This window comes from Rhinatrema bivittatum, chromosome 4 (assembly GCF_901001135.1).
Source record: "Rhinatrema bivittatum chromosome 4, aRhiBiv1.1, whole genome shotgun sequence".
In the NCBI taxonomy this organism is placed as follows: Eukaryota; Metazoa; Chordata; class Amphibia; order Gymnophiona; family Rhinatrematidae; genus Rhinatrema; species Rhinatrema bivittatum.
In genome coordinates this window covers 219,605,351-219,621,844 of record NC_042618.1, presented here as the reverse complement: position 1 = coordinate 219,621,844, position 16,494 = coordinate 219,605,351, and the positions used below count along the sequence as shown (strand labels likewise).

Below are 16,494 nucleotides of genomic sequence, written 5' to 3'. Positions count from 1 at the left end.
CCCCGATTTCTGACGATTTTGAAAATATCGACGATATTTTCAATCGTCCGGAGCCCGATTCACATCCCTAGTGGATATTGCTCTGCTAGCTCTGTAATGTATTACCTCAGGGTGTCTTAATTGATATGGAAATTACACAAAGAATTGCCAGAGCCAAAAAAGTCTGCAATCATCTTAAACATTGACTGTGGCATGAAATCCACATCCAGCTTAAAACAAATATGAGTAAAATTTCAAAGGGATTATGTGCTGAAAATTAGCACAAATAAAAATAGGTAGCTTGTATTCATGTATGTGCTATTTTATAAACATCAAAAGTATGCGCATACTTTTGGTTTCATGCATACATGCATACAAGATTTGATCCCATGCATACATGGCATCAAATCTTATTTTGGTTTCATGCATACAAGATTTGATGCCATGCATACATGGCATCAAATCTTATTTTCTGGCATCAAATCTTCTTTTCTTCCAGCTCAGCTTCGCGTGGCCAGGCATCTAGTGCATATGCCAGATAGCAGATTGCCAGTTGTAGCAGGGCTCTCTGATCTGATTGCTTGGAAAGTAACTGCTACTGACTGGATGCTCTGGCAAAGAGTGTGCCTTGATAAAGTAACAAATACTGGTACATTAATACCAACCCAAAAAGGCAACAATGCCAGAAAGTGGATTCATCTGAAAACTATGTCTTCCCCTTTGTGCTTGCAGATGAGCTGTGTAAATTACACTTTTCACACGCATACATAGCTTCAAGAGCTGACCACTCTGTCTTTCATTCAGTGGGAGAATCCATCACTATGATCTGCATCTGTTCTTACATACCTGTTATCCGTTGCATACCCCTTACGGTGAAGTCTTTCTAGGTTGCTTACTCTTGTCAAGTGCATAAAAACATTAGATTTCTTTATAGCAGGGCATCTGAGTGTGTATCCTGTGTATTAGTGCAAGCTCAGTTTTCCTCCCATCCAGACAGGCCTATATCATAAAAGTGCTAGTTTGCTTGTTAGAACAGTCTGTCACTACAATAAGTGCTCTTGATTTAATTTGATGTTTCACTGTAGCGGGAGACATCTAGCTTGAATCATATGGAATTATTTGGTGATAGAGCCCTCTGCTGTTGAGCATGTAGCAAGATACTTAAATCAGGTTCCTTCCCCCATGAGCTTGTCATGTGTTGGAGCCTTACAATATGGACCAAGCTGCATCTGGATCTGAGTGATGTGTTTTGGATCTGTTGAAAAGGGGTTTTCAACCATGCAGAGACTACAAGCCCCCACAGCCAAGGTGAACGAATATAAAAATACACCAAACCCCCTGTGAGCTCTCCTGTGAATGATAAATGCTCTGCAAGACCCAGCATCCAGCAGTCACTGTGTTAGCAAGTTGCGAAAAGGGCTGTACTGTTTAGCCTGCCCAGAGAGCAGCACCTCATAGCCAACAGAGGAGGAAGGCAAAGGAATGCTGGGAGACCATTTAAGGTAGAAAAGGTGCAATTTGGCTGGCTCTGTCTGTGTGTGCGGGGCAGGGATGGCCAGGAGTGGGAGCCGGGAGCCAGGAAGAGAAGGGTGTATCTGGCAGCCCTACAATCAGTTCTTCTCCTGAAGAGCTAATTATCAAGAAGGAGAGACTATAGTTTGAGGAAATAGAGAGAGACAGACAGCTGTTCTTGCTTTATAGCCAAGCTACATGTAAAAGCTCAACAAGCAACAGAGGAGCCAAGAGCTGAGAGGCTTCCTTTCCAGAGATATCCAGGCCCAGGAGCACATGGCACAGAGACTGGGTTAAGTAATCTAAACTTTACACAGAGAGTATCTTAGTAGAGGAGGGAGAAGGTTTATGGCCAGCTATCTGTTTAGTACCAAGTAAGCCATTTGGGGAAGCTCCCCAGGACAGAGAGACCTTTCATGCACTGTGGTGCTCATCTCCTTGGTTTATCATCTAGCCAGCCTCACCATCAAGAGGGACTTCTTCATTTTCTTGATTGCTTTTTTCCCACCCAAGTTTGTGTCTAGGACAGGGTGCACCCTTTACAAACTGGTAACATTAGGGTGGATCTGTTCCTCTCCTCCTTTTTGAGTACTCAGGAGTAAAGACAGTTTTTGAAAGCTGTGTACTTCACTGCTTTTTGTCTCCCCAACCTTTCTCTGTTAGCATTCCTTATTATTATTTTTTTTTTTTACTATCCATATGAATATGTTGGTTGCCCCGGCTAACAGGCCACACCTAGTGTTATTTTTGCATTGCTTGATTTAAAATAAGAAAACTGCAAGTTTATATTATACTTCACTTTTACTATACTTTTCCCATTTAATGTTCTGATTGGATTTACTGTCTACTCACACAATAGTAGTAAAAGGGTTAATTACTGTTTTATTCTGGTGTGAAGATTTTATCTGGTCTGTGGTGCCACAAGTGAAAGGTTGCTTGGGAAGGGCACAGAATTGTGGTATCATGGTGACTGGGCCCCTGTCTCATCATCCATTCAGGCTATGAACCCGAAGATAAATCATATTAGCAAATATAATTTCTCATGTGGCACTCCCCACACCAAGCATAGAGGTAATTCATAGTCTGAACCAAGGGGGGGTCCACAAGCATATTAATTTAGTAATATGCCACAGAAATTTACTAATATATGGGTCAATATAATAAGGTTTGCTACTCTGAATGCACATTTTCCTATTCATGTCATTGCACATATTTTTGTGCTGCTGTTTTTACTCATAATCTAATAAGGATTTTAGCACACAAAATAGTGCACCTCCTTACAAATCCCATGTTAATGAAGCATTAGCTAATACTTCTAAATGAAAGTAGGTGAATTAAAGCCCTAAGAGCTTAACTCGTGCCTTTTAATGCCAGAAAACGGAGCCAAAAGTGGAGTAAAATTAGCTTATATTTCTGGGTCTAGTGTTGGTTTATGGTGCAGCAGTCTTGCGTTTGGAGTTCCTAGGTGCAGAGTCTTGATCTTGGATCTCCTGGGTCCTGAGAAGACCACGGCAACTGGGAAACTCAGGTCCAGGGCCACATTGGCGCACAGCACCACAAACTAATACTAGTCCCAGAAATGTGAGTTAACTTCTGGGCCAGAGCTGGAATAAAAGTTAAATTTCCAAACTTTCAAATTAAAATGAGCTAACAGAGATGTGCATTGATTAAAAACATATGTAAAATGAATGCAACTAATGAATGAACTAAAAATGGCCCGTCAATGAAAATACACAAACATTTTCAAGTATTTTTATATTTGTTGAAAAAAATCACCTCCCCAAGGCCCTCTAGCACTCTCCCACCCCCAAGAAAGACAGCTTGGGCCTACATGGCCTTCTCTGATCCTCATTTTGCCCCCCTCAAAAGATGACTTGGGGCCCGAGCCTACCCAGCTGGGCTTAGCCTATGCCAACTGGAGCTTCCCCAAGCCTCTCTGACCCTTCCCCATGCCACCTGTCCACTGGAAAAATTTCTGGGGCTGGACAGTTCCCTGGCCTCCACTTATTCCTTTGTGAGGTTCCCTGGGGTCCAAAGGGCAGAAGCAATGCCCACTCGCTCCTGCCTTGATTGTGGTACATTTAAAAATGGCACCAGCTGTTAAACATAATGGCACTGGGTGTACACTTTTTTCCAACCCCAGATAAATTTGCAACCTATTAGCTTATTGCATCAGGAATTAACTTGTTTTTCAGAGCATGAGTAAGAAAAATGTGCACTAAAATTAACATTTTTTTACTCACATTTTATTTTATTATCCCCTTAGAAAGCTGTGTGAAATTTTCCAGTTCCACTTACTTCATCAATAGTTTGATAAGCACATATTTTTTTTTGCAAAATATTCCAGGGGAAATTGCTACTTTTAGCCCTTTATACAATAACTTTTGTTATATTATTTTGGACCTGATTTACTAAGTTTTTTTTTCCCAAAAGAAGGTTAGAGGTGAATTTTAAAAGCCCAGTGCGCACTTCAGTTGGGGAATACACGCACAAATTGGGCTGTGTGCGCTGACCAAATTTGAAAAGCTGCCCAGTTTCATGCAAATCTCCCACTGCAAGCACATCGCAAAAGTTTTCAAAAAGAGGTGGAGCATGGATATGGTCTGGGTGGGGAATGGGCATTTTGGGGCATGGCCAAGAGATGTGCGCATAAATATTTACGTGCCTGGGGACATGCCCAGGTTCAGTGGCGCGTAAATTTACTTCTGGTAAGGGCAAGGTGTAAATTAAAAAATAAATCGAGCCAGTTTTTAGGGGTTTAAAAGGTCTGGGGTATCTGGGGGGAGTACAGACTATCAAACCAGGGGGGTTTGGAGGACCTAGCTGTTAACTGGGCAAACTGGTGAAACTGACAATGGTGTGGATGTGTGCCCCTTTTAAAATTCCCCGACTTACGCGGTAGTAGCAGGATTTATGCGCGTAGGTTCGCGCCCACTTAAAGTTAGGCGCACAAATGCGTGCGGGCAGGCTATTTTAGAGCATGCGCGCATATACGCGCATAAGTTATAAAATGGATGCGTATGTGGGTAAATGCCAACACACTTATGCCAAAGAGTGCCCACGCGCCAATTTGAAAGTAACCATCCCTGTATTTAAAGCACATAATGTCAATTTTTTTTTTTTGCACTGTCCGAATTTAACAAACATTTTGTGAAAAAGGAAAAAGAAATGAATTGTTGCAAATATCATGTAGACTGTATAAGAGTGAACTTTTGCAGAACCAGCAAGTGGTATCAGTCAGTAATTGATAATATGCTTCTATGAGTTTGGGCATGAAAATTTCCGAACAAAACATTGAATTTTGTGAGAAATTCAGTTACTGTAAATAATTCATGACGCACTCACCCTGTTTCAGGGTCCAGAAACATTGTTCTCATTTATGTCTTTAAACATGAATGCTAACGTCATTTAATGAGAGCATATTATGCATCTCTGAATTTACGGTATTCCTCTCTCTTTAAGACTGTATGTTAAATTTGCTGTAAACCGGCTTGATTTTTATGAGAAAGGCAGTCTCATAAGACAGTAAACTAAACTAAATGTCATGATTTTTACAGCACCTTGTCTTTTCGATAAAAAACTTGATTTCCTACCTGATCCCGGATCTCCCCAAAGATCTGCGAGACCGAATGCGGAGGGAAAAGTACCTAATTCAAGAAATGATGTACGAGGCTGAACTAGAGCGTGTACAGAAAGAGCGTAAAGAGCGAAAGAAAAATGGGAAATCACACCACAATGAGTGGCCATGAGTATGTGAGTAACTGTTGGGTCCCAGCTATGTGCTGATTGTGAAATCATTTATCCACTGCAGCTTGAGTTATGGAAAGAGTAAAACACATGCATTACAATAATAACCATCAACCAGAACAATAATTGAATAATATCAAAATTTTACATTTTTGACTACCGGCTACTGAAAACATCGATTGGACCCAGTGGACACTGACAGCAGGCAGTGTTGTGTTTGAAAAAGTTGAGGTCCTACTTTAAATGTAATGGAGAAACTTTCTTGTAATGGGAGTCCAAAGGTGTGGATCAGTTTTTGTGATTGATACGAGGTCTATAAGTTAATTCAGAGATTGATTAGAGGGCATTGAGTCATGTAGAGGGGATTGCAAGAGACATCTTCAAAGGAGCTAGTGGGAGGCACTGGGTTCCTGGAAGGGAGTGGATCCTTTTCCTCTCCTTTTCATCCAGAGTTTGGGGTGTATTCCATGGGGATCCACCTGTGCCAGATCAAGGAGAAATTACTACTTACCTGATCATTTCCTTTCCTTTAAGGAAGGCAGGCCAATACTCACAAGTGGGTTATGCACTTCTACCAGCAGTTGGAGATGGAGTAAAAGATAACATCACAGATATGTAGCTCTGCCCTGGCATCAGCTCGCTAGTATTCTCTGGAAAAGCTAAACTGCGGACAAACTGATTATACTTGAAAATTATTAATGATCAATCACTCATGCTTCCAACCAATAGAGAACACTGAGTGCAGATCAAAGAATTAATGCTCATTAAACTGAGGGACCAGTTAAAACACTTACCAGTCCTCCAACGAATAGCAAGAACAACACCTGCAACATCTGCACTTAAAGAGCGAACCAAAGGCAAAAATTGGAAGCCAAGTGTGGTTCGGCGATTGGCCTGCTCTTTAGAGGACAGGAAATTAACAGGTAAGTAGTAATTTCTCCTTCCTCTGCATTCAGGCAGGTCAATCCTTCCACTCTGTTCAGGAGTTAGAGGGCAGGAGGCTGCCTGTGGTCCAGTTAAGACCGCACATGCAAAAGCTGTGACCAACGTCCAAGTGGAAGGCTTGGGAAGGTATGCAAGAAAGACCACATCGCTGCTAGGAAAACTTGTCCAGAGACGATAATCAAAGCTCTGTTCACACTAGCGCTTGAGCCCTAGCAGAATGCACTCTAAGTCGCTTAGAGAAAGGAATCTTGGCAACCAAACAGGTAGCCGTGATGACATGCTTTTGCTAACAGGCTATAATAGCCCGCATTGCTAGTTCCCCTTGTTTATCTCTACCATGGAGAAGAAACAATCGATCAGACTTCCTGACATTTTCAGTAGCCTCCAAACATCATCTCAGATGCTGCTCCACATCCAAGGTATGCAAGAAACAAAAATCACTTTCATCTCTATTTCTACCCAGCACGGGCAGGAGAAATAGGCCAATTCAAATGAAACTTCGAAATCATTTTTGTCAACTGAAGGAATAGTCTGGAACTGCATTGCCCCCGGAGTCACACAGAGAAAAAAAAATCGTCTTTAAGGAAAGTAGCTTCAAGGAGAGGTTATGTAGTGGTCAAAAGGCAGGAGCCAGCAAGAATCCAGAACCAGATTAAGGTTCCAGAAGGGCACCGGTAGCCACCAAGGAGGACAAATATTCTTAACTCCCTTCAAGATTCGAGACTCATCCAGAGGGGAAGTCCAAGGCCTTCCATTGACTTGCCATCCCCCAGAAGAGGCAAAAACTGCCACTTGAAACTTCCAAAAATTAATGGAATTTCCAGTTTGAGAGGCTGAGAACCTCGCACCTCACAACAGACCTTGAAAACCCTCCAGAGACATCGAAAAACATTCCAGCCCAGCACAAGGTGGAATCACAGCAGCAGAATAACCACACTTCAATAACTAAAGGACAAAATAGACCTGAATCGTCATGTAGAATGGGTCCTTGCATAATAGATCCAGCCAAGGTGGCTGCTTGAGAGGATTGCCAGCCAATAGCCTCCACAGATTGGCATGCCATGGCCTCTGAACCAAGCCAGAGCCACCAGAAACACAAGTTTAGGTCTGTCTTGTAGAGATGTGAATTGGAGCCGGAATCGGTTCCGATTCCAGGTTCGGGGACTATCGGGAAATTTTTTGCGAGTGGTCCGATTGTTTGGGTTTTTTTTATCGGCTGCGCCCCAGCCGATAAACAAAAAACCCACCCCGACCCTTTAAAACACAACCTTTAGCTTCCCCCACCCTCCCAACCCCCCCAAAACTTTTAAAAAGTACCTGGTGGTCCAATGGGGGTCCCGGGAGCGATATCCCGCTCTCGGGCCGTCGGCTGCCACTAATCAAAATGGCTTCCATCGAACTCAGGACCTGTCACACTGTCAGGTGAATAGACCTTCCCAGGGTCTGAACTGGAGCAATAAACTTTTGAATGAGACTCCGTGGCCGAAACAGTCCTGCTAAGAAACGACACAGATGCCAAGATATTCCAGTGTCTGAGTCAGCCAGGTGAATCTCTTCCAATGCAGATACGGGTAACCAAGATGCTACCCCTGCAGAAAGATGCTGCTATCACCACCATGACCTTAGAGAAAGTCCTGGCGCAGTGGCCAGCCGGAAGGGCAGGGCTTGAAATTGATAAGGATGTCCTAGAACAGCACGTCCCAGGAACCATTGATGTTCCCGATGAATGGGAATATGTAGAAATGCCTCCATCAGATCTAGAGATGGGAGAATTCCCCTGATTGCAATGCCATTGTTACAATGCGTAGAGTTTCCATATGGAAATGAATCACCAGCAAATGCCACTTGTGGAACAGCGTCCTGTATTTTTTTATGATCCAAGAACAGGAATTTTGGCCTTCAATTCCAACAGCCTTCTTAAGTAAGCCTCCACTGCCACCCTGTAGGGAGTTGCAAGGCAAGAATACAAGGCATCAAGAAGAATGCAAAGAAAAATCCAGAGCATAGCCTTCTCATAACTCTTCCAGGACCCATTGGACTGACATGATCCGGACCCAGCTCTAATAACAGCGAGACAGATGAGGTACTCCACTCCTGGAGCCTACCTTCTTCCAAAACTTTCTGGATAAAAAGAACTGAGGCTTACCAAAAGGACAAGAGCTCTGAGTAGTTGCTCCCCTATAGGGACAACAATGGCTGCAGCCTCTAGCATGGCCTCTTGCCCAAAAAGACACAAAGCTGGCTTCTTATCCTCTGGCATACAAGGGACCTGAATTCCCCTCATATATGTACCTTGTTCTCCAATTCACTTCCAAATAAAAAAAGGACCCCTAAAGAGTAACCTCATGAGTTTGGACTTAGAAATTTTATCTGCCAACCAATTTCACAACCACAGCTGTCATTTAGCTGCTCTCAAGTCACAGTCCGCATCAACTAAGGAAGCAGCCCTGGTTGCAACAATGCTCCGCTATTTGGCCCCACTCCCTCAGGCCCCAAGAGAGGTACAGACTTGCCTGAGACATCAGGAAACAAAAAGAGGCTATTTGCAAATTCATTGCCATGGCCTCAAGGCCTGATAAAGGATAGCTTCAATTCTCCTATCCTGAGCATCTTGTAGAGCTGCTCCTCCTACCGGAAAAGTGGTCTGCTTAGATACAGAACACACCAGCACTTCCACCTTTGGAAAATGTAACTGTTCACCTCACCTCTGGTTCTAAGGGGTACAGTCCGCCAAAGCGTGTCCCTCTTTAAGGTTTGCTTCTGGGGCGTCCCATAAAAGGGCAATCAGCTCTTGAATTGCATCCAGAAAGTCTACCCCAGTCACACCAAGCAGTTTCAGAATCTGAGATAATAGACTCAGTAACTCATCAGCAAAAATGAAATAGAGCAGAGTTCCATGTGGTTCCAAACCTGGTGGGATTTCCCCTTCAGCCACAGGGTAGAAACCCGAATCTTTGCCGGAATCATCTGTATCCACATCCCTTTGCATATAACCAGGTACTCCTGTACCGTGATGCTTGCATGCAGTAACAGTCACTGGGTATGTGATCTTGCTTTGAAAGTATCACAGTCTCTGCTGAGCACCCCTGCAGAAATGACTGTAGTCCCTGGAAAATCCCACTCAGAAAAAGGAGGATGGGCCTATACCAGGCCCTATAGGCCTTAATCTGATATCCTCGGATCGAACATCTAAAGATGATTCCATCCTAGGGTCAACTGAAGAAGGGGACACACTCAATGAGTCACCTTTAGCTCCAGTCCCCCCTGACCAAGGGGATGGCCCAGCAGCCTGTCAGCACTGGCATAAACTTGCAGAAGTCCTTAGCTGTATTGCCCTTATATGGCAAACAGCACAGATCGCTAGGCACTTAACTTGTTTGTTACTGGCGCCATCACTTCAATTGTGCACCCAATTAAAAGACACGTTCAAGCACAGTCACAGCATGCTTATTCTGAAGTAAGCGCCCAGTACGTACTCAGGTCAGCATATACTCAGACAGGCATGCAGTATGTGCTCAAGTCAGTGCTTAGTACGCACTCAAGTAGGAGCTCTGTATGTGCTTAATTAGATGCTCCATACACAGTCAGGTACGCACTCAGTGCGCGCCCAGGTAGATGTTTAGCGTGCGCACAATTCAGCAATAAATACATGCTCAGGTAGGCAATCGGTGCGCGCTCAGGCAGGCACTTAGTATGTGCTTAGGAAAGTGCACAGTGGATGCTCATGTTGGCGCTCAGTCTCAAATAGGCGCACAGAAGTATAGGTCGCAAATATATACTGCAACCTTATGTGCATCAGTAGGGTGCGCATGTGAGTGACTATGTCACCACACCGCAGTGCGGCAATCATGCGCATAAACAAACAAATGAAATCACTGCCGCCACCTACCACACAGCTCGAAAAATCAAGCCTGGGAGTGGGGCCTAGGCAGAGGCTGCTCAACCTGCCATACTTTCACCGCCACCCCACCTCACTAAACTCCCCAGAGAAGTGAGAGGGAAGAAGGAAAGGACGCGGACCACACATGCCGAGGGAGGAAGATCTGGTACAAAAGGAATAGGGGAATAAAACCTCTCTATTCTCTGCCTTCTGCTCGTCTTTGTTTATTTTTACTTTTTTTTTTTTTTACTTGAGCTCAGCTGGTCCTTGCTGAGAATACGACCAGGTCTCTGGCTACAGGGGGAGAGGGTGAAAGCCTTCACTGCCGAGCCTCCCTTGTCTTCAATCGTTTCATCTATTTGTGAGAACAACCGGGTCTCCAGCAATGGGGGGAGAGGGCTAAAGCCTTCACTAATGATCCTCCCTCTTCTGTCAATCTCTTCGCGTATTTATTTTTATTTTTTTAAGTCCAAGACTGAAAAAGGCAACAGGACTAAAGGCACTCAACTGTGGGACTTGGTGACACCTCAGGAGTAAAAACGGTGCGATAATCTTCGCTTTTTCTTCTTTTTTTTATTTTTTTTTTTTTTACTACAAGCAATCCCCGATAGGAAAATGCATCCACCATCTACTGGAGACAGAGAATAATGGTGGGCTGATGTCAGCGCAGTACTATATATCCGTGACGTCAGCTTTTACTCCATCTGCCTGAGTGCAGTGGAAGAAGGGTTTTTCTTGTTACAAGGTATAAAGGAATCATCTATGAAGCTGAACATACCATCAGGTAGAGAGTGTTACTTTACTTTCAAGCCGATGCAATATCTGAGTGGGAAAAAACGGGAGCTCATGATTGAACGCCCAGTTTCCTAACAGGGGCCCATCCACCTCTCCGGGGCATGCGATACAGTAGGCAAATGAGCTGCTGCGTTAAAAAGGAGGTGCTAGGACAAATTGTGCATCCCTTGCACCTCCTTGGCATCAGGTGCCCAGGAGAAGTGGCTGTGCGTGAGTTAAGAAAACTGACGCTCAATTTTACAAGCGTCCCATTTCCTAGCCCATGCACAGCCATGGGTTAGGAAAACAGATGCTCGTAAATTGAGCATCCATTTTCCTAACCTGACCTCCAGCAAGACATTTTTTTTCACGATGCTGCTTTCTGTGGTTGCTCCGACTTAATATTGCCAAGATATTAATTTGGATGAACCACAGAAAAGCAGTATTTTCTGCTTTTCAATTAAACTTTTGGGACTCCTCAAGACTTAATGCAGCTTCGGGATGGCATTAATTTTTGAGGGTTAAAATATGTTCATAGGGTGCACATTTATTTTTTACATAAGGGGATACTAGCTAATAACCTCATCAACATGGTATTTACGTGTGATGAGCATGAGCACTATTAACTGTGTGCTGGTTTGGACGTACTTTTTAAACACGCTTATCCCCTTATTGCATAAGGGGTTATGGATGCAAGTCCAACCGCGGGTTAACCTGTGCACTAGCCTGAGCACATAGTATTGCATCGGCCAGTTTGTGTGGCAAAAGTGGATTTCCAGGTCCGAACAGGTTAAGGTTGCCAGCTGGCTCCAGATTTTCAGGAGAGGTTGATCCAGTCCTGGTTTTACCCTATTGCATGCAGTGACTTGTTCTCATTTCCCTAGAGCATTCCTTAAGAAAAAGCAAGATTACAAATCTCTGCATGTAGGGGAGTAAAACCAGGACTGGATTAACCTGTCCTGAAAATCTGGAGCCAGTTGGCAACCCTAGGTTTTAAGGGAGAAGACACCTTCGGGGAAAGCTGGGAGAGTTCTTTAAGGCCTGCACAAGTGCTTATTAATCTATATAGGAGGCTGATTTATTTCTTTTTTTTTGTACTGTGGACTGTTTCAAATTTCATACTGCCAAACTCTTCATTTTTTTTCAGTCAACTCCACTTTTGTTTAGAACGCAACACTCAGTGTGATGACTCTTTTGCTTTTTTCTGAGTATGATCCCCTGGGCCTTAGAGGTGAAACCTGCCCCCCACAGCATGAACCCGTGCTTTATTTCCATGCATGAAGTGTCACCCCTGGCAAGAGGGGTTACACATATATTGAAAAGGGTGCGCATGCAAAAAGGATGTGTGAGAGTGTGAGTAGTGATTTGACCCGTATGACAGAGGTGTGGAGTAAAGCTGCGAATGCAAGTAAAAGTAGGCTTCGAATAGGATAAATGAGATGCCATGCCTGTTACATGGGCTGATGCAGATATTAGTGGAGGCCAAAGTCATTTTTAAAAGGTGAGCACCATGATCCCCATTAGAAAAAGTGACTACAGCCCTTTGAAAGTAACTTTGATGCAACAAATTTAAACCAGTGAGCCAATGTTTAAAAAACGAGAGCCCAATGCAATAAGATGTACTCAGCAGAGGGCACAGTTCTACTCGCAGTTGCTTGCACATTTTTTGTGTGCAGTCATTATGTCCCCATGCAGCAAGGAGTTACGGGCCGGATATTAAGAGTTACGCGCGGGCGTAGATTTGTGCGTGCCACCCGGCGCACACAAATCTACGCCTGATTTTATAACATGCGCGCGCAGCCGCGCGCATTATAAAATCCAGGGTCGGTGCGCGCAAGGGGGTGCACAATTGTGCAACTTGCGCGCACCGAACCACGCAGCCTTCCTCTGTTCCCTCCGCCTCCCCCCACCTTCCCCTCCCTTGCCCTACCTAACCCGCCCCCCAGCCCTTCCTATAGCCCCCCCTTACCTTTAACTTAGAAGTTGCGTCTGCCTCCGGGCTGGCGTAGGTTGCGCGCGCTGGCCAATGGCCGGCCCGCAATCCCGGGCACAGCGGCAAATGGCCGCTGTCAAGTCCCCTAAATGTTAGCAAGCCAAAATTTGGCCACCTAAGTGATGTGGTGAGCATTTTTTGGAAACTGACCCTTCTGATTTCATTTCTAATTGACCAATTATTTTAATTTATTGCACAGTGACTGTCCCCCCACCCCCACTCTCACCCCCCTGTTCTTTTGTGAAAATAGTGAACTAGAATCATCAAGGCTTGATTTAATACTTTCTTCATTCTTGCGACTGTTTCCAGGTGAACAACCTGCATCCTGTTTACCTCCCCCTGCCCCGCCAGAACAATAGCATACCTTCTGCAGAATGAAAATCTGCCACCTTGGAGCATGACAAAGACATTTCATGTAACCAGCAGGTTAGCACATCACAAAGGATCTACTGTGACTTCATTCCACAATCCAGCAAGCAAGGGGTCGTTGGGCAATGGAACAAGTATGTCAACGGGTGGAGATGTTTATTGAGAAAACACGCACTCTGGGACTGGTTTCTCATTTTTCAGCCAGTCTGCTACCTTTTGGGCACTTGGCCCCCCTGGTGGTAACCTGGTTCCTTTCATTTTAGCATCCGTTCATATTATAACCTCATCTAACATCTTGCCACCAAATATAAACTGAAATTCTGTTTACATTTTGATTGCGTTTTTTATTTATCTTTCTGAAAAAAATTGTATGATGTTATATACCATATATATAATGTGTTATATATCATATATAGAGAGGGATATATAAAGTATATATATAGAGATTGCTTATTTGTACATACCCTAAAATATGGAAGAAGATTGTTTAATTTTCATGCTTTAAAGAAAAATGTTCATCAGCATAAAGCCATGTTGAATGATTGCATAATGTGATGCAAATGCAATAAACCTGGAAAATAAATTATGCATATGAAAAATTTGTGCTGGATTCCTAGTCGCTAAATTCATTTGTGCGTGTTGGCAAGATTTGTAACAAATATCTGTTCTTCAAAGGATACGATGCAGTCTTTTCTTTTAACTTGGTGAATTAATTTTCCACATTGAAACAGAGAAACTGATGGCACATAAAACGAGCAGGCCTATCCAGTGTGCCCGTTTTCCTGGCCTGCTGCGGTACCACAGACCTTACCTGACCTCCAACTTTATCTTCCCATTCCCAGGACTGACCTAAGGTGGTGCAGGGCGTGGAGAGAATCAGCCTGTGCGGGCCCCCTTAACATCTTTATGTAATCCACATTTCTCTCTCCCAACACCCCGCTCCCCACTCCCCCCCCCCCCCCCCCCCCAACCAACACAATCATCGTCTCTCTTCCCCAGTCCCTCGACGTGCAGGAAAAGGGGGCAGGGTTAGGGGAAGCAGAGTGTGTGCGGAGACTGCATATATTCATATCCCCGCGAATAATTCAATGCAGGTGCAAAGGAGGCAGGAACATTGTGCCCATGTTGTGCACACCAACTGTTGTTTTCAAAAGGAAGCTCCACAAAGAATTTCCTTTTGAACGTGAGTTTACAGCCACAGTTACAAAATACCCACGGTACTGCAAGCCCTGTGGTCAGCTAAAAATTGTCCTCTTCTGGGGTAATATTGACTTGGTGACTCCACACCATTACTAAATGGTTTCTAGGCTACAGGAGGTTATTTGCATTTTGGGGTTTCCTTCCCCCTGGTCTTTGGCCTTCTCCTTTTTGGAATGGGCTCAGGAGATGTAATATATATATGTACATATATATTCTTTCTTTTTAGACCTTCTTAGGCTGGAGATTGGAGAGGAGGGAATTGGATTGGAGGCTGGTGCTTTTGGGAGGCCTCACAATCGATCCGTGGAAGCCTTCGGAAGATTGTTGCAGGTCTGAAGCATTGAAGAAGCTGGGTCTTTTTTTTGGTGATTTTTGACCAGTTTCCCCAAGTGGGGTCTGACACACCCTTGCTGGAGGGGCTGGCTAGCGCAGTGCGTGTCCCTGCACTAAGTCAACCGCAGGGTCAAAGCTTGTTGGTTTGCAGAAATTTGGGGAGGGGATTCCAGTTTTGAAGCCAAGGAGTTATTTTTTTCCCTTTTTTTGAAATTTCTCTTTGGCTTATATCAGTGAGAGAGGAGAGTTTTCCCACCCTTTACAGGGAGAGAGTGCTGAACACGGATTCAGACCAGCGAAGGAAATTTGGGATAAAGTGCACCATGGGCAAAGAGAGTGTTGCCATGGGAGTAGTCATCCTTTTATTATTTTTGTTCTTTGCAATCTTGGCTTGGATTTTATTTTTCACGTTGAATTAAATTCTTTCTTTATTGTTGAATACCACTACTGGCTCTCTGCTGTGTTATTCGGTGCCTTTCCCAGCATATTGAATTCTTCCTCAGTGAATATCTACTGATCATTAATTGAGACATAGGTGAGATTGAGAGACTGCATTGTGCATCCCCACCACTGCAGTAAGGGCCTCAGAGGTCTATACCCTACTGGTGAACCCTGGCATCCTAGGAGCTACATGTGTAATGTGATAGCAGAGAGAATCAGAGGTCTGGGGTGTTGAGAGCATCCTGGGAACTGTGTGGCCCCTTTTATTCAGTCTACCTAAAAATGCAGTTTGAAAATGGCTCCCCCCCCCCCCTACAACACCCACACACCTCCCATCGGTATGCAAATAAAAGTATACATGCCGTTTTTGTATAAAAAGTGAGTAGGATTAGATTAGGGGAGGGAAAGTGCACACGGTGATTGCCTATTCAAATTCTACGCATACTTTCATGCGTGCATGTTGCACCTACTTCAATTCAGGTGCAAAGTGCATGGGAGCACAGCACCTGCATTTTCAAATGTAGTGAGGCATTTCCCAATGAAAATGAGCTTGCAGCAGGCCTGCCACTGTGCGCCTGCCAGCACCCTGGACAGTATCAAAATTTCCCTCCCCATAACTAACTATTATATAGCAACGAAATATTTTATGTTTAAATATGTTTATTAATGAAATGTGAACCATGTAACAAACATAAGCCAAGGTGAACACCTCAGCTAGCAATACAAAATAAGAATAATGCTCATTTTTAATACAGTTCGTTTCCCCCCAGTATCTCCTGCTCCCCCACCCCCAACGCCCTCTACACTTATCAAGGCAGACATCAAGAGCCAAATCGCAGATTTAACTAATAGCATCTATGGACTGTGGTAAAGTAACATCTTCAAAATTAAACTTTGTGCTCGAAGAGAGAGAGATATTGCAGGTATAGGTCCCAAATTTGTAGGAAAGGTCGATATTTCCAAGAAAGTTCCATACGTTCTACATATTTTTCCATGAGGCAGGTTTGGAATATGACGGGCTCGGGAGCGCCGCCAATATGCTGCTCACTGGTTTTAGCTTGTCCTGCTCCCGGCGCCGGGGTTTAGAAGCCATAAAATGGCAACGAAGAAACACAAATGTTCCCCCGATCGGAGCCCGCTGATTGCAGTACGGTGCTCAGCACAAGTTGGTCAGTTTCGCACTGCGGGAGTCTGTGAAATTTAAGAAAAATGGGAGGTGGGGGTCCGGAGCCAGGCAGCACACAGCCTACCCCACCGTTACGTCACGTGACCTCAAGAAATCTTTTTTTTTTAGCTTATTGCAATCCTTGGATATATCTCT

The 16,494-nt window shown here is 44.1% G+C and overlaps 1 protein-coding gene across 1 annotated transcript in view; it reads left to right on the top strand.

Annotated features, from left to right (window-relative positions):
- Positions 1-13,798, top strand: part of ANO4 (anoctamin 4) — a 339,950-nt gene extending 326,152 nt beyond the window's left edge. Inside the window, exons 30-31 of the mRNA XM_029599722.1 lie at positions 5,049-5,244; positions 13,140-13,798. Coding sequence (XP_029455582.1) covers positions 5,049-5,240 — 192 coding nt within the window. The 3' untranslated portion in view covers positions 5,241-5,244; positions 13,140-13,798. The remainder of the gene's footprint in view (positions 1-5,048; positions 5,245-13,139) is intronic.
- The last annotated feature ends 2,696 nt before the right edge of the window (positions 13,799-16,494 follow it).